At 39.7% G+C, this 22499-nt stretch overlaps 1 protein-coding gene and 1 non-coding gene across 3 annotated transcripts in view; both read left to right on the top strand.

Moving 5' to 3' along the window:
- Positions 1–21742, top strand: part of Smad1 (SMAD family member 1) — a 72465-nt gene extending 50723 nt beyond the window's left edge. For both annotated transcript variants that reach the window (XM_047566539.1, XM_047566537.1), the window contains exons 3-7: positions 4179–4436; positions 7577–7693; positions 10985–11206; positions 16626–16882; positions 20384–21742. In XM_047566539.1, coding sequence (XP_047422495.1) covers positions 4179–4436; positions 7577–7693; positions 10985–11206; positions 16626–16882; positions 20384–20527 — 998 coding nt within the window. In that variant the 3' untranslated portion in view covers positions 20528–21742. The remainder of the gene's footprint in view (positions 1–4178; positions 4437–7576; positions 7694–10984; positions 11207–16625; positions 16883–20383) is intronic.
- LOC124995166 (small nucleolar RNA SNORA33) lies at positions 6939–7068 on the top strand. Its single transcript, XR_007110641.1, has one exon. It is a non-coding gene; the product is annotated as a small nucleolar RNA SNORA33 (small nucleolar RNA).
- Positions 21743–22499: the final 757 nt, after the last annotated feature.

The following is a 22499-nucleotide window of genomic DNA, read 5'->3' on the forward strand; positions in this document are numbered from 1 at the left end:
TCATAGTCACAAGTGTGTTTACCCCTTCACCTGTGGGAATTTAGCAGCACGTGCATACGCACAGTCAGTGCAGCCTTACAGGTAAAGTAATGTGAACTACTTAAACAACCGGGCATGGACAGGCTCAGCAAACTGAGGTGCTGACTTCAAAAACAAATGAGAAAGATCTCTATAACATGAAGTTATTACTAGGATGTGGAAAAAGCAAAGTGCAGATGATAACAGTAGGCTGCCTTTCTGTGTTAGTATTAAAGAGGAAGTGAGAAATCAGATGTTTTCCCCTACTCCCAAGAAGAAACACAGGAAAGAAAAACCTGGAAAAAAAAAATTAAGGTTGGTTATCCTAGGAAGAGGTTAGAATGTGGGGGTTGAGTAAAAGACACAGGCTAAGGAATATATCATTTTGACTTTCAGAATCATATTAACATTCTCTGTATTTAAAAAGTAAAATTTTAAATCAAAATTGCAAAGCAAAACTCTTAAAACAGCAACAAACTTATTCAAATAAATAAACTTACCAAAAGAAGAGAAAGAAAATTTCAAATTAATAAAATAACCCAGGGGCTGGGGGAGTATACTGTGGATGAATTGGAATGAATCCAAGTATTTCGTATGTATTTTAAAAAAATAAGAAAATAAGCCCAAGTTCATCTTAGGTTTACTTATAAGATAGTATAAATATAATGGTTCTGAAAACTTTTCAAGTGTTTTAGAATTGAGGAAGTGATTCCTAAATGATACTGGTGGTCCTGAGTCTTGCTACTGAAGTATGGCTTTACTGATTGGAACTAAAGGAGGGCAAATGAAAACCCTGTGAGGTTGAATTGGACTTGGAGCTAACAGTGTAAACTTGGGATTCATAAGACACACACACCCACACACCCCTAGAATCTATGTGACTCCAGTAGACTTTCAGTACGCAGAGCCCAGATTTTGGTTTCAAAATCTCATTCCTAACTGAAAGGGACTAGGCATTTGAGAGCTGGAAAGAAGGCAAGAGTTAAGCCTGAAATATCTTGTTCCAGAAATAAAATAAATACTCAAAAAATTGTGGTATGTTAAAAAGACATAGGAACCAGCTTGAGTGGGCTCTCGATGGCCAGTTCTCAGACCATGGGAACATCAAAGTAGATAAGAACAGTGATATTATAGCCCGTTGACTAAGAATCCATGACTCCATACGGATGATTGATTGTCATAAATGGGCAGATAAATGGAGGTGAAGGGGAAGTGCTTATGTTAGGATTCTGACAAGGGGTAATGGAGTTAAATATCACTGTTTTGCAGTCATTATAGCAAAAATGGATTCAAGCAAAAATGGATGCTTCACATGGGGTAAAGTTGATGAGAAACGGTATTTACATAGTCTTAAGGTATCTCCCACTGATTTTTTTTTTATTAATTACAGAAGGAAGAATTGTAACTGTAGATGATGTCAGTCACCAGCAGATGTGGTGGGTTCTAGCTGTTGATCCTCAGAAGGAAGGAATATCACCTCCCTTCAAAAACCTCTTGAGTTTAATCATCAGGAAATGCAGGAGAAACCCAAATTGAGAGACAGCCTGTAAAACAACTCAAATGTCTGTAGCATGAAACTGAAAAGAGCTATTTTGCTAATCCTGTATGTGGAAGTTAATATTCCTTTTAGGAATTGAGGGGATATGTGCTACCTGCTCTCAGGTGACTCAGGAGGAGTGCATGTGTAAGGGGACAGGAAAAGGGAGGAGAGAGTAACTGATATTAGAAGTTGTTGAATCTTAATAAAGGACCTGTAAGAGTTCTTTATACTATTCTTGTAGTTTTTCTGTGAATTTGAAATTATTTCAAAATAAGTTAAATAAAGGAATGATTATAGTAGCTTCATTATAATTACTCCAAACTGGAAACAGTTCATTGGCAGAAGATAAAATTGTATCATCAAATAAATTGTAATACATACACATGGTAAAATGGAACACAGCCTTAGATGGATCTCACAGGCAAAGAAGCCAGATGGGGGATTGTATGTTCTGTTTATGTGAAGATCTGTGCGTCTTACTATAGATATCTAATAATTCAGTACTTAGAGTTTATGAAAAAGTGCCTGCACCAGCAATGACAAAATCATCTTAATAATCACAGGTGAGGACCTGGGGGTCAAGTTCAGTGCTTATCACCTGCACAGCCCTGGGTCCAGTCCCCAGCACCACACCAAAATTAAACAGAGGTGAGGGGAGAAGCTACTTTCCTTGTCAAGTTCATCTGAAGCTTGCTGCTTTGCTGTCCTTGGTGGTTCATTTCCCAGGTCATCTAAAAGCTGATTGAGCTCATCTGTGGCTGAGGACAGCTCTGTGCCTGAGCAGATCACCACACAACAGGGTTATTGCAGGAACAGAAATACATTGTCCTTTGCTGGGGCAAAGGTTAATTCTTCCCCCCTGGCTGCCCTGGCTGCCCAGCCTACAGGCAGTAGGAACAGGAAGTCTTCAGTCTATGACTCCTGGGCAAAATAAGAGGTGGTTTTCAGGGCAGGGGGTGTCCTGAAAGGTAGAGAGGAGAATTGATTCAGATTGCAGCCTGGTTCTGCATTTGTGGAAAGTGGTTTGGGGATTAGAGTGAAAATCGTAACAAACTGTAGCTAGATGATAATTTAAAGTTATTGGACCGGCACAGCTTATATTTGTTTTGTAAGCTTTCTGTCGGCATTGCGGAAGTCTTTATCAGTAATTTCTTTGACAAAACAAAGTAGTTTGTACTTCAGGTGATATTGAAAGGTAGGAGAAAAGAATCAGGCCTTTAGTGGCTTGGTTTGGGCAGATTCTATCACAGTGGTAGGAAAAAAAAAAAACTGTAATATGCTAGAAGCTTTGTTTCTAAAGGACCAAATAATAGGGAAATCAACAACTCTGCCACAGGATTATATAGGAACTTAAAAGAGACTGCATGAGAAACTTTAATACTTGTAAAAGTCTATTTTTACTTCAGATTTTTCAGCTCATAAATATGTGATAACACAAGTGTTACGAGCTTATTTTCCCAAAAAACAAATCATGGATAGGTTCCCTGGAAAGCCCTCAAAAGTCAACCTGATTCCTAAGGCCACCAACTATTATTCTTTTAGGAAAATACATTGAGTTTTAACTACCAACAATAATAGATTTTAAATCTTGTCTCTTTGCTCATGCAGTTTGAAAATGGGGTTTTCTCCTCTCCACTGCGGCTACAAGAGCAGGAGGGCTTCCAACGGCCTTTGCCATTAGGAGGAGCCATCTGGTGACCCTGGTGGGAAACTTGGGGTGGGGCCTGGTTAGGGCTCTATAACTGACCATTACCCCGCCCTTCCCTTCTAGGATGGCTGGCTGATAGCGACTTTGCCTGGAGGTTTCTAGAAGTTGATGAGCATGCTGACTCACAGCTCCTTGGGTTCCTAGTGTTATATAGAGCTTTGGGGAGTGGCATGGTTATCTTCGCTCCTTCCAGGAGCCTGCCTTTTGGGCCTTCACACCTTGAGTTTTTAATTAGCAGAATGTAGTTTTCCTCCCGTCCTCCTTGAGCTATGGGGTGCCAGGGATTGTGGGTAAATTCACTAAGCTCTTAGAAAAGAGATGTTCGTGGAGGGCTGCCCCTGGGACGGGACAGCGTGAGTTCTGCCCCACAGAGCGTCACCCTCTGTGTGATCCATTTCTTCACCAGCCTCGGGTGTTTTCTCGCTCACTATGTCTACTTCCTCAGCTGTATTTACTCTGTTCTTCATTTTAAAGCCAGTTTGTGTGTCACTTAAAACATTCGTGGTGAATAATTCATATCATTCGATAAACACTAAAATCTTACCGACTGGGCTGAGAAGTGGACTTGTCAATGGTGACATATTCCTAATTGTGTTTGATTTTTACTGGGTGGAAAAATTAAGAACGAGAACCTTAACAATTTTTAACCTAAGAGAATATATTTTACAAACTTTCCTTGGGCATTTTGTCCGTGTGGCAGATCTCAGGCATATGTCATCTGTGGGTCTAAAGAGACTGTATTTGTTCCTGAGTATAAAATGGCTTTTCATTTGAATGGTGCTTTTGAGTCCACAGCAGGGCCGGGTTCAGATCATTTGTTGTCACTTACAGATAATGTTTTAGCTTCATATTGAGGGGCTTATTGATCTTTGCCGTTCTCATTTTCTCTTTTTTCCCTCTCCCTGTTTCCAGTTCTTCCTCCAGTGCTGGTTCCGAGACACAGTGAATATAATCCTCAGCACAGCCTCCTAGCTCAGTTCCGCAACTTGGGGCAGAATGAGCCTCACATGCCACTCAACGCCACCTTTCCAGATTCTTTCCAGCAGCCTAACAGCCACCCGTTCCCGCATTCTCCCAACAGCAGTTACCCGAACTCTCCTGGAAGCAGCAGCAGCACCTATCCTCACTCTCCCACCAGCTCAGACCCGGGCAGCCCTTTCCAGATGCCAGGTAGGACAGAATGGTCCCAGGGAGATGGGCCGCCTGGCAGGGAGGAGGCCGCATCCCGGCATCTGGGCCCAAGCATGGGTGCTTCCCAGTGCCACTCGCAGAGGAAGAGGCTCCAGCCAAGGAAGCAAATGTCTTGCTTTATTTGTCAGGCACAGATGCTCGAATAAACTGTTTTTCCCTTGTTTTAAAAAAGTTTTGAAACAGCTGCATCCTTCTGGGAGTGGCATAATTATTACAGTCTATGCTCTTGATTTAAAAAAAAGAGAAACCGTGCGGTACACACATTGCTGTTATGAAAAACAGCCTCGATCAACATCATTTCAGACATGGAAAAACCCCTGTTGCCAGTGCAACCGCAGAAAAGATATTTCCTAAGGGATCACACCCCCCCCCATTTAATTAAATTCATTTAACTGGTGATGTAATCCCAAGAAACATATACTTTAGCAACAAAGGGATTGCAGCAGAAGTACTGGAAACCATCTGCTTGTTTAAGCACAGACAAAAAACAATTATTTTCCTCTTAGACAATAACTGATGGTGTAATGCTTATCAAAATAAATGATTAATTAGGACATTGTATTTTTCAAATTATAAATTAATAAACAAGAATCTCAGAAAAAAAATGAGTACCAAATTTCTGGCCAGTAGACCTCAAGAAGAGTCAAAGACACACTTGAAGTCCATTAACATTTTGGAAAGGGAAAATGGGCAAACATGTTTTTGGGGCCACTTAAAATGTTTTTAAGTAAATTTAAATTCAACATCAGTCCTGGACCTTCAGAAATTGGAAGGCAAGCCAGTGCAGTCGCACACATCCAGAATTCCAGCTACTCGGGAGGCTGAGACAGGAGAATCACAATTTCAAAACCAGCCTCTACAACTTGGTAAAATAAAAAGGTTTGGGGACGTAGCTCTGTGGTAAAGTGTCCCTACATCCCCAGTACTGGGGGCAGGGGGAGGAAAGTGTGTCATACTTTATATTGCTCATATTGCTTCCATGTTTATGTATTTGTTACTCCCCTATTTTTTTAACCTTTTATATATATATTTAGTTTAGTTGTAGGTGGACACAATACCTTTATTTTACTTTTGTGTGGTGCTGAGGATCAAACCCAGGGCCTCAGGCATGCTAGGCGAGCGCTCTACCACTGAGCCACAACCCCAGCCCATTACTCCCCTATTTTTTAAGCCTGTTTATTTTGCATTATGGTTTTTCAATCCAAAACCATTGGAATGAAGGTGGTTTGTTAGTTTAAAGATCAAACTGAAAACATTTGGTGATTCCCTGTCCACACCAGTCCCTCACCAACCTGTTGGGTTTGATGGGCAGGTGAGTGGAAAGGAGCTGCATTTCAGAGCGCTTTAGTGGTGGCAACTGGGGCGAGCCTGAAAGAAAACAACTGAAGATGATTGCCTGAGTTCATACTTTGTCCTTGTCTGTCCCGGATTAAGGCACAGGCCAAGTAGAGGAAACACAGGAAAAAGAAAGGAGGAATCCTAGACCACCAGCAGTAAAGAGCTGCTCCCTCTTAGCCGCACTGATGCTGTAGGTTGCCAGTGAAATTGTCACCAGCTTGGTAGCAGAAATTCACAGGATTCAGGCTCAGAGGAGGCTGGCTTGACTCCTGGTGTGAGGCAGAACAGTCAGCTATAGAGCTACAGGGAAAAAGCTAAATTGAAAAGAGAGGGAGAAACAGGGAAAGGCTTCCAGATGCAACCCCCCGTAAGCCTGTCTTGGGACATTGAGTCACTGCTCTTCTGCAGCTGGGTGGTGGAAGCATTGGGCTGATTCAGCAGGAGCCTCGTTAGCATCCCCAAGAACCCCGGAAGGAGCGGTGCTGGTCATTGGTGTTGGGCAGTTGCCCCAAGTACTTCTCAAGGCATGCGTGATTCCCTCAGGTCCAGGTTGGTTCCCAAGGCTCTGTCATGGGTGCTAGGTGGTCGGCTCCCCAGAGCCAGTGAGGAGCTTGGCTTAGGACCGCAAAGAGCTGTTTGTGGGAAACCACAGTGCCCTTTATTTTACAGTAAGAAAACACCAGACTTGGACCAGTGTTGTCATTTCAGAAATCGCATTGTTTGCCCTGGTTTGCCTGCTGGCGGTGGGCTTTTCAGGAGAGTGCATATGTAGATTCTGAAACAGAAGATTTTAGAATTAAAACTGTGATAAGCTGATTTATTTCCAATTATTTTATTATTAGAGATTTTAAAACTAGTGCTTATTTAAGTAGTAGGGAGAAGGTAATCCTAATAGGTTGCTCAAAGTCATGGAAAGTTAAAAGTTTTAAATCCATAGACTATAATGAAACTTGACTGGTAAATTCCTAAAAGCCCATAGGTTTAATGCAAGAGATTCTGAAACCTCCTTTCTTACTAATTCTCCTGTAGCTTTCAGATGTTTCGCATCCTGTAGTGAAATTGAAATGTGCAGGTCCCCTTCGGGCAGCCAGTATGGGAGTGGGCCTAAGTGCTGTTCTGATTGTTTTTAAAATGGCGTGGTCCAAGCCAGCTAGTGGCTCTGCTTACCTAGATGTGTTTCTGCAGAAGTTTAGAAAAAGCTGCCAGTAGTAATGCCGTGTTATGAGCCTTAAGGACTCTGAAGTCATTAAGGTTCCCGGAAATGACTGCAACAAATATTAGTGATAGAAAGCATTTTTCATAAGACTTTTAATTATTAAGACTTCTGGGGATTGGGGTTGTGGCTCAGTGGCAGAGCGCTTACCTAGCACATGTGAGGCACTACATAAATAAATAAAATAAAGGTGTCGTGTCCATCTACAACTAAAAATTTTTTTTTTTCAAAAAGACTTCTATATAATTAGTGCTAAAAACTTGGGTGAAACTTCTGAATGTTAACAAGATATTGCATGTAATGTTTAATAAATAAATAAAATGGTGTGGTACTGGATGGGCTGACCACTCCTGGAACCTGGCATGTAGTGGGTGCTTCTCCTCCCACTGAATTGTCATTAAAAATGGAGAAGGTTTTCGGAAGGTAATAATCTTCAGAAATTGTACATCCAGACTGGTGTCTGTAGTATCTAGTCTTTTGATGTGGAGGTTAAATGGCAACTTGACGTCTTAGTCTGAGCACAGAAGAGAATGTGTTTTAAGCATGTAATTTTTTTGAAACTTTGTAGCTGATACTCCCCCACCTGCTTACCTGCCTCCCGAGGACCCCATGACCCAGGATGGCTCTCAGCCAATGGACACAAATATGATGGCGCCTTCGCTGCCCTCAGAAATCAGCAGAGGAGGTAAAATGAGTTGCTGCTTACTCCCCTTTTAGAGTTTAAAGTTGATACATCCAAATGTTACTTTCTCTCACAAATTTTATTAATCTTTAAAAAGATAGCTGCTAGAGAAAGGCAGAGCACAGGAAGAGAAGTTGGATGGAAAGCATTCTGTGGATAACACAGGTGCCTCTTATTTAAAGAGCAAACACTGACTTTTTAACTAATGGAGGCCCGAGTGTGGCTGTGCACTCGTCTCTTCAGATCCAGTACTTTGTCGTTTAGAACTGGCGATGAAAGGAATGCTTCTGCGTGGACAGGAGCTGAGCCACAGTGGTGCAGCACCACCAAAGCAGAGTTCCACAGGCGATGTTCAGAATGGAGAGTCCACGCGTGCAATTGGCCTTCCCCAAGGTTTCTTCTGTGGTTAGAATGGATATTCATAAACCCCATCTGTTTTCTAGACTGTATTTATGTCTCTCTGAAACCGAAACTAATAGTATTTGCTATTAGTAAATTCTTGCTAAATTTATTTTTGACTTTATTACCAAAAGAAATGGAGGCACATGTATTTCCTCTTCTCACCCTGAAGAGCTAAGCAGAACTGGACATTTCTTTCCTTCCTTGGTGAAGGGTGGGTCTCTACTTCCAGCTCTGTGTTATTCTTGGCAGTTACTGAGGGGACGGTGCCATCCTTCTTCCAGTTTGACAGTGGCAAGCTGAGTAGGCTTCAAAGAGCAGAGCTCAGGTAAATAAGTGTGGGAGGACCCTGAGCATCTGTCATAAGCCACAGCCACGCTGCTGGATAGAAAGAACCCTTCCCAGGGTCATCTCCAGAAGGGCTTCACTGGCGCACCCACATACCCACAGATTGTTCAGTCTGTATAACATTTATGCAAATGGAAGTTAAAATGCAACTTGATTGCTAGATTTTAATTGAAGTTAAAATGCAACTCGATTGCTTATTTCATTAGCACTTTTTTTTTAAAGTAGGAGATACCTCAGACTTTGTCAGAGTTGCATGTATTTTTTAAGGACTTAAAAGTTTGATGATATCTGTATAATACTAGGATGATAGCTGTGTGTTGCTATACATTTACCCAGACCCATACAATGAGCAACACCAAGACTGAACTCTTAAGAGTTAGAAGTGTAGCCAAATGGTAGAGCGCTTATCTAGATTGCTCAAGGCAATCAAGGTTCCGTCTCCAGTACCACACACTCCCCCATATAAATGTTAAGACTGGGCTTTGGGTGATAATTATGTGTCAAAAAAGATTCATAGGATATAACAAATATACCATAGTGTGGGAAGCAATGCATAGGGTCAGGGTCATATGGAAAATCTCTGGACCTTGTATTCAATTTTTCTGTGAACCTTAGATGTGCAGTGTAATTATTTGGGATGTACTACTTTTAAGCAGTAAAAATTTTTAATCATTTTCTTTTTTTTTTACTGATTCTGTGTTTTATGGTACCTGATCCTCTCTAGGACATCCTATCAAACATATAATTATAAGTCAACAAATAAACACTCTGATTTGAAAAATATACTTTATCTCACACGGTTTTGAAATTTGGAGAATAGGATAGAAGGAGAGAATGGGCATAGTAGTACATACTAACAGGATCCCGTGGGCCCTGTGCCCATTGTGGATAATTTCAGGAAATAGACACAGGTTTAAGAATGTTCCTTTTACATAACTAAAAAATTTTTCCCCATTGGCATAAGTCTACAATCGGTTAATGTTTTCATAAGGAAGGGATATTGGTCTTTTTCTTGCTGTCCTCTTTGGTGGGTTTCCTGGAGCAGGAGTCAGCAGACTGCAGCCCACGTCCCATTGAACCTACTCCTGCTTTTGTAAATAAAGCTTTATTGGAGTGCAGCTGTGCCATTCATTACCTGTTATCGAGGACTGTTTTTGCACTACAAGGGCAGAGTGGAATTGTTGTAATAAAGATTGTACGGCTCACAAAATATTCTGGTATTTTTATAGAAAAATGAATTCATCCGCCTCTGGTCTAGATGAATAGTATTTTGAACAATCCTGGAAGCTGACAAAAAGAACTGGACATTGGAACCATCTTTTAGATTGGGCACTTGTAAATCACTAAAATTTTGCTCCATGAAATTAGGCAAATTGACATGGCAGTGTTGCTTAGCAAACAGGGAAGAGAGTGTCTATTTTCCGCTGATCTGTATAAGCACATAAAGCAACTAATGTGTAGGGTTTTTAGCGATCATTTTGCTTGTTTCCTTTACCAGAGTCTAAAATAAAGTGCATTTTAATATGTGTGGAGGCTGATGGTAAGAACACAGAGGTTCTTTTCCCTTAATAGTTATAGCCCATGCCTCTGATGTGGATTTTCTTTCAATGTTTTATGATTACACACCCAAGACTTCATAAACCTCAGATCATTATTTATTGGTATGCTGGAAATACTATGGTTTTGTATTCCTGGAATCTCTAAAGCAGTTGTACAAGAGGCTTTACTACAGAAGGAACTTATCTTTAAAACCTTTTAGTTGCAAGTGTTTAGAAGTGTGTTCTGTTGGGAGACTTGTTAGTCTTAGGAGATTTGACTTAACAAGCTGCATCCTGTCAGTAAAGTTGGGTAATTTCCATTGTTGGCCCATTCTGGGAATGGAGAGACAAAACACACCTGCTCTGCAGGACTTAAAGCAAATATAAGGAAGTTAGCATGAAATCTGGATGCGAGAGATATGATTCATTGTGTAAGAATGGCCAGCTGGCAGGATTTCTTCCTGAGTTTGAGAACTGGAGCAAAACTGGAGCTGTGATCATAATTGGCAACTTAATACGAAATAAAGTCACTTCTTATCAATAATTAAAAACTGATTTTCATTGCTTTGACAAAGCATAGGTACCCAAGGCTTTGCCAAAAGTGAGCCCTTTGTATGCGGCACTCTTGGCATGTCTCCGGGCCTCTGCTATTCCTGCCTCCTTGTTTTTTCACTGGCCTCTTGTTGCACTTCTTTAGATGGGGAACCAGGGGCCAGTGGTGGGATGATTTCCATTTCTGCATATTAAAGAGCAAGTAGCATATTGTTAGTATTCAGCAAATGCTGGTGCTAGGCTTTCTTTCTGATAGTAATTGGAGGAAATGTGTTTTCCTTTTAAAGGAGAACATCACACTAACTAAGAAGTACCTGCTTTAGACCTCAGGGAATACCTTCCTGCAGTAGGACCACAGTCGCTCTTCCACGATCCCGAGCCAGGTTTCTGATGCAGTTTCAGTTTTTGAGAGCCCAAGGCACAAACTTGGGTTGATGGAACCTTTTCTGTTTTACAGATGTTCAGGCAGTTGCTTATGAGGAACCAAAACACTGGTGCTCCATTGTCTACTATGAGCTCAACAATCGTGTGGGCGAAGCGTTCCATGCCTCCTCCACAAGTGTGTTGGTGGACGGTTTCACTGATCCTTCCAACAATAAGAACCGTTTCTGCCTTGGGCTGCTCTCCAATGTTAACCGGAATTCCACTATTGAAAACACCAGGCGGCACATTGGAAAAGGTGAGTCTTCGCTTGAGCCCTGCAGATGTTTATCTTTCCTATCACTGTTCTCCGTTCTCCCGGAGGAGACTTGGTCGTTCATTCCCGTAGCAAACACCAGGTCATGTTCAGGTGCTGCAATTTGAAAATATTTTTAAAATCTGTATTACCTGGAAGTTCTTGCATTTAAAGACTGTGTGGTCTCCTGACTGCCATTCTGTTGACATGAATTAGCCAAAATCATGATATGCTGTTTTAGGGCACTGTGCTATCTTGTTTTGCTATAGAGTAAAATGCCTTTTTATTTTAAAAGATTCAATTATTTAGTGGTGATATGAGTGAGACAGTTCTGTAACTTTTAGATGTATGATAAGATTAAGCGAATGACTAATGATATGTGGCTATTAGGGGGCCTGGTTTTCACTGTGGAATGAGGGACACACATATCATAACCTTAATAATATGAACATGGACACACACTCATGTATTTATGTTCTCATTCATTTGGAAATCTGTGGATATGTGTCTACACACATGTGCTTTCTGATGTGTGTGACTGGAAGGGCCAGGAAATAGACATCAAGTAGCAACAAGTGCATCTCTGGCCCCAACTGTAACCTTTAATGCCATTTCCCAAAAAACTGGGGCTCCTTGGAGAAATGGTCAGCTCCCAGCCAGATACAATGAGCCTCAAGCATCTCATTATGGCAGAAACTAAAGAATGCTTATGGGGCGCATCACAGGAGTCAGTTTGAAGGGGCTTCTACTGCACAGCTCTCAGGGTGAGCCCCAAATGCAGTCGCCCCTTGCTATATCTTGTTCAGGATCCTCGAAGGTACTAAAGCCCATAGGTGCTCAATTATCTTGTATAGGTTGGTGTAGTATTTGTAACCTACACAATCCTCCTGTATACTTTAAATCAAATGCAACATAATGCTGTGTAAGTAGCTGTTATGCTGGTTGTTCAAGAAATCATAACAAGAAAGGAAAGTCTGTACATGTTCAGTATAGGCACAGTTTTAAAAAATATATATATTTTTCAGCCTGTAAATTCAGAACCAACAGATACCTGGGGGCAACATAATTAGGTACACTAGGGAATTTTAAACCACCTAAAAACAATACTGACATATGTTCTTGCCAATAATAAATAGATGAACTAGTGAATTAGGAAGGCTCTTTGGTATAGAGAGCTAAAGTTGGAGAAATAGCAATTTGCAAGCATCCTAGTGAGGATCAAGCAAGAATCCTCAATGAAGGCTAAATACAAAGAGAATTTTTTATGAGAATCAGGATATTTGCATGATCTTTCAAGTGTCTCCCCACAAACAACCTACTAGTCACAAAGGACACTAGAAGGCAGTAATTACACAGTGGAAAAACTATATAACTTGTATTTATAATTACATAATTGATCCCCCATCTTGAGTGGGGAATCAAAATTGTCATCAGCAGTAAAGACAACAGATACCTCCACATACCTCCAAATGTGATACCCTGACAAGGCCATAGCAATCGCCAGTGCAGGATTCCAGTGGCCCATTCTGCAGGAACATCAGGGAACCCCCAAATGATGAGCATTCTATATTTAAGAGAGTAAGGAGTGACTTTATTCTCCCAAAATATTTGTGGGGGAGGAGGGAACAAGTGTAGAAATGATCCAGATTAAAAGAAGTTAAAAGACATGGCCACTGTGTATAACACCTGATGGCAGACAGGATCCTGTACTGGCAGGGGGAAATTATTATAAATGACGGTATTGAGAACAGCAGACAAAACTGGAATAAGAATGGTAGATGAAAGTATCATATCAATGTTAAATTTACTGGCATTGCTAACAATTGGTGAAGCTGTCTTGCTTGGGAAATACATACTTTTAAGTACTTAAGGGTAAAGGATCATGATGCAATAGTTCAGAAAGACATTATGTACATGTGAAGATATCTGTCATCTCTCCATCTGCCTATATCTAAAGCAGTCCTGTGTCATTGTGTGGTGGGGCAGGGAGGATGGTGGAGAGGGAGAGTGCAAACGATAAAGGAAATGAAGCAGATTGTCACAATCGGTTACTCTGGGTGATGGTTATGTGGTTGCTCCTTATTATCTTTTTGATCTTTTTCAGACTTTAATATAAATTTGAAATTATTTTCAGAGTTAAAATGTGTAAAAAGAATGATCTATGAAATTTAAAACAGTAGATCAGATAGAAAGATTATGCAATGGATATTTGAAAGGCATTTAAGACAAAGTTTTAACATTCTAGAGGCAGGGGAACCCAGAAGTCCTTAAATAGAAACTGATAAATATCTCCTTAATATGATTAAAAGGGGGGAAAAAACTAAACATTTTTAATGATGAAATGCTAGAAGCTAAATTCATAACATCCATAGATAACTGTGTATGGTCTGTAAACCCTTGTAATTTTCTATAAACACATTCTGCATTTGGGATGGAAGGATTTAATATTCATTAAATTCTAAGGTGACTAGTCCCCCAAAGTAGTAAAAAGCCATTGTACAATTTCCTCTTAGAAAATTAGGAAGAAAATAAGGATTCTGGGAATGTCATTACTTAAAGTTCTTCCAGAAGCCCTGAGTAGTGTGCTCAGAATTTCAGATGATGGAAGTAAACCAAGATTATCATGATTTGCAGATGATATGATTGATTTAGATAACATTCATGAGATACATTCTTGAAGTAATGGGTAGGCCAAAAGCTCTTGATGTATCTTGTCAAATGATTTCCAGAAAGCCTAAATTCATAGTCCCGCCAGAAGCACACTAGCCTTCTCCCTCACCTGCGCCTGTATCATGGGTGAGCTGTGTCTGTTCACATGAAACTGTTTACCTAGAAGCCCCTGGAGAGCCTATTTTTTTTTTATTGTTTATTTCCCTTAATCTGGTAATATCCAGTTAGAAAGTGTAAGGGACGGAAAACTCCCAGTCCTACTAGATACAGAAAAAATAAATTTCTTGAAAATAATCTGAACTGTAGAGAATAATATTATATAACTTTACAGAGCGAGAAAGAAAATTCGAATAAACAGGCAGTCTGTGTTCCTTAAAGGGACTTAATATTGTGGAAGCATTTTAGGATATTTGCTCTTCCTACCTTAATTTGTAGTTTAAAGCAAACTAAACTATAATGTGATGTTTTTCTGAGATTTGAATAAAGCATTCTGATTACTACCTGGAAGTATAAAATATGAGAGTAGCTAAAAGATTTAATGGAAAATAAAAAATTGTTGACATCGGGGTTAATAAAATGTTACCAAACAATATGTAAGTCATAAACTAAACAGGAGAATAAACTCAGGCTGTATAAAAATTTAAGTTTGTTAAGAAGCGTAACTAATCAGGAGAATCTTCTAGCAGTCCTCAATTACACAGTCAGCTGTGGGAAGTGGGGAGGGTCTCGACCTCATACCATATATGCAAATGGATTATTGAATATTGTTTCAAAGGCAAATAATAAAAAACTAGAAGAAAATGTATTTGATCAAAGAGATAAAAAAATTTTCTAAGCATAAAAAAAGCAACCTAAGAGATTTGAAAAGGATTTCAAACTTCTTTAGGTTAAAAAATATATCATGAACCCAATTAAAAAACAAAGAACTAACAGGGAAATAAGATATAAATTATTTATATTCTACCTCTATATGCACAGCTCACAAAAAAATAATAAGAAAGCTAGAACCACAGTAGGATAAATAGGTAAGGACATGGACAGTGAGTTCAGGGGAGAAACGCAGAGGGTGAATGGACTCAGCGACATATCCAACCTCACACACAGATTAAAACAGTTACACTATTTTTCAGCAGTACATTAGAAAATTTTTGCTTTTGTTTAAACTCAGATTCAGTTCTGCGTGGGTCAAATGAGGAAGGCACTTACACACTGCTGGTGAGGGTGTAAATTGATCCAAGCATTCTGGAAAGTCGTTTGGCAAAGTGAGTCAAAGCCTTCGATCCAGTGCTTTAACTTCCAGGAATCTCTCCTAAGGATATTATTAAAAATCGCCCAGAGACATTTATCATGGCATTGTTACAGCAGCAGAAAATCAGCACCAACACAACCGTCTGCTAATGGGAGAACTGTAAAATAAATGTTTAGATCCATACAGTCATGCAGGTACTTTAAATGTTTGCAAAGAAAGCTTAACGATACCCAAAACTGAATATGGTGTTTCAGACTATTAACAATTATATCCTCTGTCGCTAATGAAGTGACATTTTCTGCTTATATTTTGTGTTTACTTTCTAAATTTTACAAGATGAAATTTATTATTTTTCTCATCAGGCATGAAAGTCTTTCTCTGAAGTTTTTAGTACATCAGATGAAAGATGGGCTTCCGCCTCAGCAGCTCTTTGTTACAGAAGTCTTCTGCGTTGAGTGTACATGTAAACACAACACTTAATATTTCGGATGGGACAGTCACATTAGCAGTGACTAAGCCGTGCAGCTACCTGAAAGATGGATTGTTCAAAGCCACACAGGCTGTGACTGCTGGGTGGCTTGTGTAATCTCCCTTAATGGCATGGGACTTTGTCCGGGGGACCCTTTTCCCCCTATTCCTTCTTTTAAAGACTGAGTAGTGTCAATTTCCTACACTTCTACTACTCTGGGTCTCACAGGAAGAAGTTTGCAGCAGTTGGAAGAAGTTTGTGGCAGTTTGGTGAGCTATTATTTCACACAGGATGACATTTTTTTTTTTAAATTTTTTTACTAGACCTTGTATCTCAGCTGTCAGCAATGCTCCTTCTACCACTCGTTTTCTAGTCCTACTTTTCTTGATCTCCCTTCTCTGTACTCTGCTGCAAGATAAATGCAAGAGACACATGGTGAATACCTAGAAGATACCACAACAGAGCCCAAGTTTTATTGTACTATATTTTTAGAGTGAGAATACATGTTCAGCCATGGCCAACTAAGGCATTAATGACTTATCAAAAGGAACTGTGTACAGTGGCACCTGCCTGTCCACCCCAGTGACTCGGGACCCTGAAGCATGAAGATTGCAAGTTCAAGGCCAGCTTCAGCAACTTAGCCAGGCCCTATGCCACTTAATGAGACCCCATCTCAAAATTAAAAAAAAAAAAAAAAGGACAGGAGTGGGGTAGACTGAGGACTTGGCTCAATAATAAAGCAGCTTGGATTCAATCCCCAGTACCCAAAAAAAAAAAAAAAAATCCAAAATGAAATTTTTATACTTCATTATATTTTTATACTTGTTCTATTTCCTAGAAACCGCCTCACTGTGCTTATTGACACGTGAACATTGTATTAACTAAGATGTTATCAGTTGCACCAGACTTAGAGAATATCTGCCTGTGTTGCCAAAGTTGAAATCCATATCAGTGTACACTTTTAGGTCCAGGTTGCACATGTGCCTCTCAGCTGTGAAAAGATGGCGGTAACTCAATGGTCTGTCCTCCCACAGGAGTGCATCTTTACTATGTTGGAGGGGAGGTGTATGCCGAATGCCTCAGCGACAGTAGTATCTTCGTGCAAAGTCGGAACTGCAACTACCATCACGGATTCCACCCCACGACTGTCTGCAAGATCCCTAGTGGGTGCAGCTTGAAAATTTTTAACAACCAGGAATTTGCTCAGCTGTTGGCACAGTCTGTGAACCACGGTTTCGAGACCGTTTACGAGCTCACAAAAATGTGTACTATACGCATGAGCTTTGTGAAGGTGAGTGAGCTGGGGTTGCTCCAGGTTGGGGGTGACATCTTGCTGTGCCTCGTGGCAGTGTCTCATGTGTCTTCCCTCCTGATACGTGTCAGTCATAGCGGGCTTACTGATCTAGGGATTTTGAAACCTTAACCGGAATGTGAATTTCTAAGAAAATATCATTGGGACCTAGGAGTGCTTGTGTTAAAAGTCAAATAGCTACTGCTATTTGACTTATACCGATAGTACTATTTTAGTTACTTTAATGTCATTAGAATATATTATAATTTAATCATATCATTTAAATATGTGGTTGTCTTATAAGAGCCATTGAATACATATGTCCATCTTTCCTTCTTAGTACTTTTATGATTATTTTAGTACTTTAATGATAGTAACACTTGTTACTTTTGGTTCAATAATAAGCATGTGATCTTTTTGTAAAAATAAAGAGTTCGTCACGCTGGAAATCATTTTTGATTGGCCAGGTTTTTTTTTGTTTTAGTGGTTCTAGTCTACCTTGTACTTTTCATATAGTTCAAAGTTTAGTTAGGCTCTTGCTCAAAGATAGATACCTTAGCTTTGAGTGTGTATTATAAATTCGAGGAGAAGATTAAAGACATGCTTGTAATAACTGGTTAGTCTGCTGCCTCATCTTCTGCCTCTGAGAAATGAAAGTTTTTAAGATGCCATGGAAATGTGTAAAAAAAAAAAAATCAAATTTCTGATTAGATTTCATGAGTTCGTGACTTATTCTAGAAACTGACTGACTTGTCTCTGAATTCTCAAAGACAAACATTTATTCCATGTCACTCTGAGAAACAAACTAATTACAGACTGGGGTGAGGCAGTCACCCTCTGTGTTGTCTCTTCACCTAGCTAGTTGTTAAACCGGTTTTGTAATGCATTTATTACTGAGGATAATTTTGGAACCTTACTTTGTTCATCATCCTTTACATGAAACATATATTTTCCCAAATATCATTTTTTCCTACCTTGAGTCATCTTAGCAGACTTTCAATATGCTTTCTCAAAATACAGTTCAGTGGGTCTTTGCAACCCAAGCTTGGTACCTCTTTAATATTAAAAGGGGGGTTTGTTTGTTTCTTTTTACACTTCTCAGAGGTTGACCTATAGGTCATGTATATTTAAGACTACAAAGACCTTTTTGGTTCATTTTTAACATTCACTGTTTAAATTTTTGACTTGGCATTTTGGCTCAGGTGATTTTTAAAATAAGGACAGGGTCTTGCCGTTTTTGTTTGTTTCTTTTTATTGTTTTGGAGCAAAGAACAGCTCTCAAGTGAAGGGATACAGGTTCTCCTTCTAGCTGCCTTTGACTTTTTTTTTTTTTTTTCAGCGCTGGAGATCAAACACTCTACCAACTGAGCTATCTCCCCAGCACCCCTTTTTTTTTTAAATTTTGAGATGGGCTCTTGCTAAGTTGCTAAGGCTGGCCCTAAACTTGTGATCCTCCTGCCTCAGCTTCCCAACTTGCTGAGATTACAAGTGTGTGCCACCCTACTTGACCTCTAGCTGCCATTGTAACTGTGTGACTAAGGTGCAGGGACTCTTCTCTGGGCCTCATGTTCCTTACCTGTAAAATGAAGGTGGATGGAGCAGGGACTGTGGTAATTATTCTACAATCCCTTGTGAGTCTATTATTATTGAAGGACCGCTCTGGAAGAATTTATGACTCTAATACCCCAATTAACTGCCTCTTCTGATTCATTTCATATTAATTACCCAATCAATTTTAACTATTTCACTTTTACAATTGTAATAATGTACTTTTACACAAGAAAAAAACCTTCTACACTAATAGAAGGTATTTATAATGTACAGCTATACATTCTAAATTTTTCAGATTTCAGCCAGAATTCTACCACTATTCCAGAGAAGGAATACAAAGATGAAAACAACCTACAGTCTCTAGCTTCAGGATGACTGTGGGCTCACACATGTAATTAATACAGCATACAATGTGCACAGCACCAAAGGGTTCACACCACGTAATGGACGTAGCTGGAAAGCTGGATTTAGAGAGTTGAGGATGCACAAATCTTACTAAAAGCTCTTGCTGACATTGTAAGGGATCCTCATATATTAGCAACAAAACCATTGCAGATTGTTCTTTTTTTGTTGTTGTTCTTTATTATCACAGTCACTGGACACTTCACCCTCTTCCACTCAGCATCTTGGAGAAATGCTGTGGAACATTAATATAACCAACATTAATAGCCAATCTTGCACCATTTTTAAGTTGACCATTTTAGAATGGTCATGTAAGGCATATATTTCATAAATTATTTGCACCTCAACCTCTCCCATATCTAAAATCCAGATCCATTCGGTTGAATACTTCTTTATAGAGCTTCTGCTTTGTGCCAGTAACTGTGCTGGATATTGTCCCTGCCCTCTCAGAACCTGCTGTCTGATGGAGACAAACCAGCTCATTACATTTAGCAGTATTTTGATGTAGGTTCAAGTTCAGGCACAGAGAGTTCACATATTAGTATGGTCTCCTGAAAGTCCTCAGACTCAGATGTACTCCTCAAAACTGCTGGATAGGCAGGTAGCAGAGGGGAACCCAGCCTTTTCGGGTACGCCTCAGGAAACAGGGATCTAGCAGAACTTCATGCTGTGTTATCCACTCACACCAGCAAGTTTGTGAGCTCTGAAGCGGCAGTATTGCTTTTCTCTTTATCTTCTGTGGACTTTCAAGTCCTGATTCAGTAATTTCAAAGTTGTCTGGCAAGCTGCCTTCTTATACAAATGAATAATTAAATGTTTAGTGACTAGGTGTCAGTCATAACTTTGGGGATATCCTTACGAGCATGCCTGCCAGTTTTGCTTAGAGTTTGAAAGATCAAGAGGTCTATGTTGATAGGTGGACAGGTAAGAAATGGTGTCAGTGTCTGAGGAAGGCTTTTTCTTATTTTATTATTGATAAAGTGAGAATTTAATAATAGCTATGGCCGCCAGGTGCAGTGGTGAATGCCTGTAATCCCTGCCACTAGGGAGGCTGAGGCAGGAGAATCAAGAGTTCAAAGCCAGCCTCAGCAAAAGTGAGGTACTAAGAAATTCAACTCAGTGAGACCCTGTCTCTAAGTAAAATACATAATAGGACTGGGGATGTGGCTCAGTGGTTGAGTGCCCCTGAGTTCAATCCCCATTACCCCCCACTTCCACCCCCCAAAAAATTGCTATTACCTTCCTACTAGAATGGAATAGGAAATGAAAATGAAACTTACAAAGTGTCTTTATTAAGATAACCTTATAATGTCTTTTAAAACTTTCATTCCCCAAGACCAGTAATCCTTAATCTGGAGTCCGTGGATGGACTTCAGGTAGCCAGCACCATTTCCCACAGCTTGCCGGCCAGATGGTGTGTACGTGTGTGCATCTTCTCGTGGGGACAGTCTGTCGCTTCAGTCAGCCCCTGATTAGGTGAACTCCTTTCACTTAATAAGTTGAGCACTGAGTTAAACAAGTCAAATGACCCTGCTGTGTTTTTTCCAGGGCTGGGGAGCAGAATACCACCGCCAGGATGTCACTAGCACCCCCTGCTGGATTGAGATACATCTGCATGGTCCCCTCCAGTGGCTGGATAAAGTTCTCACCCAGATGGGTTCACCTCATAATCCTATTTCATCGGTGTCTTAAATGGCCTCAGGCTTCTGCCTCTTGAGAACTATTGAGCCTTGCATGTACTTGAAGGATGGATGAGTCAGACCCGATGGAGAGCTGACAAAGGAGCCTTGATAATACTTGACCTCTGTGACCAACTGTTGGATTCAGAAATTTAAAAACCCTTGGTAACATACTGTTGATATCAAGAACCTGTCTAGTTTACATTGTAACATTCTCTTGTAAAATCAACTAAAATGCAGACTTTTAGCAGGACTCTGTGTATAGTTAAAGAAGAGATGGCCAAGCCAGGGACAAATTATCTATTAGAAAAAAATGATCCTAAGAGATTCTTTTGTGTTTGGCACTTTAGGGTCATCGTTGGGCAGAAGTTTAGCATTAACGGTTAGTCATTCTGAAGTGTGTTTTTATCAGGTTTAGAGCCCATGTTGAATCTTCTTTTCATGGGTTTTCATAATTTTTAAAACTATTTGTTTAGTCATGGTTTTTGTTTGTTTGTTTTTAAGTAAAGATTAATCTTTATGATATACATAGTAATCTTTCTAAAATTGTATGCTGACCATACTGCTGTCAGAATAATGTTAGGCATATGCTCTTTGCTAAATATATATGTACAGAATATTTGAAAGTTAAGAATTGATTAGACTAGTGAATTTAGGAGTATTTGAGGGGTGGGGGGAAAGGGGAAATGACAATGGCAGATGTAGAATATACTGTAAAAATTCAGTTTGTTGCCTTAAAGAAACAAACTGATGTCTGAATTTTTGCTGTGTTTCAATTTTTTAGAGATTTTATCTTTTTTTTTTCTTTCTTCTATTCATCCTCTCCCAAAAAAAGCATTATGCAGCTGGTTAATTCATATTACTGTGAGAGCAAATGAATAATTCCTGCTATTCTGAAATTGACTGCCTATGTATTTCAATACCAATTGTATGGAGTGTTTGAATTTAATAAGCAGTTTTTATGGAGTTTACAGTACAGAAATAGGCTTTAATTTTCAAAATGAATTGTTTGCCAAACCTAGTAACTGTTAAATATTTGGAGGATTTAAGAACATCCCTGTTTAAATCCATTTCAAACTTTTTTAATTTTTTTGTACTATGTTTGGTTTTATTTTCTTCTGTTATCTTTTGTATTCACTTATGCTCTCGTACATTGAGTACTTTTATTCCAAAACTAGTGGGTTTTCTCTACTGGAAATTTTAAATAAACCTGTCATTATTGCTTACTTTGATTAAAAATTGGTGATTTCCATTCTTTACATATTAGATTTTAGGGTAAGATTTGCTATTCTTTTGAAAGTTTTTTTTCTCAGATATCCTCTGCCAATTAAAACAAATCAACCAAATTACTAATAAAGAGGAATCATGCAAAGAGCAGTAAGTCAGAAAAGAAAGAACAGGTAGAACTCAAAAAATTGAGAGAAAATAGCAGAATCTAAATGTGCACAACTTGCCATGTGCAGAAATGCAGCAGCGAGAGTTATTGATTGGTGCCATTCAGTCAACCGAAAGAACCGGTTTCTAACCTCAGATAAATCTAAGGGTGACCGGAGGCTGTTATGGAGGGCCGGCGGGGGGAGGGGGTGCGAGAACTCACAGTAACAGGAGAAAATTCCTACTTTTGCAGTTCTCTTGGCTTTGGGATGACTCCAGCCTCCTCCCAAAGGAAAAAAAGAGAATGATTTTGTCCATGAGGGACACAGATTTTGTGGATGCTTACATTCTTTCCTGACTAGGTAGATGCCACTCTTTCTTCTTCACATTTTCTTCCTTTCCTGGAGGTGGACCAGCCCTAAAATTTTAAGATTCTTTCTCTTCCCATTTTAAAAGCAGCTTAAAAGAAAAAAACAGCCCCCACATCCCCATACTATGACCAAACAAGAATTTCTATTCATTGTTGTCTCCCAAATCACCAGAGGACAAGCAGAGAAAGCCTGGCCTGAAGAGCCGGGTGACAGCAAACCCGTGCCCATCTTTGCTGAGCC

This window comes from Sciurus carolinensis, chromosome 10, assembly GCF_902686445.1.
Source record: "Sciurus carolinensis chromosome 10, mSciCar1.2, whole genome shotgun sequence".
In the NCBI taxonomy this organism is placed as follows: Eukaryota; Metazoa; Chordata; class Mammalia; order Rodentia; family Sciuridae; genus Sciurus; species Sciurus carolinensis.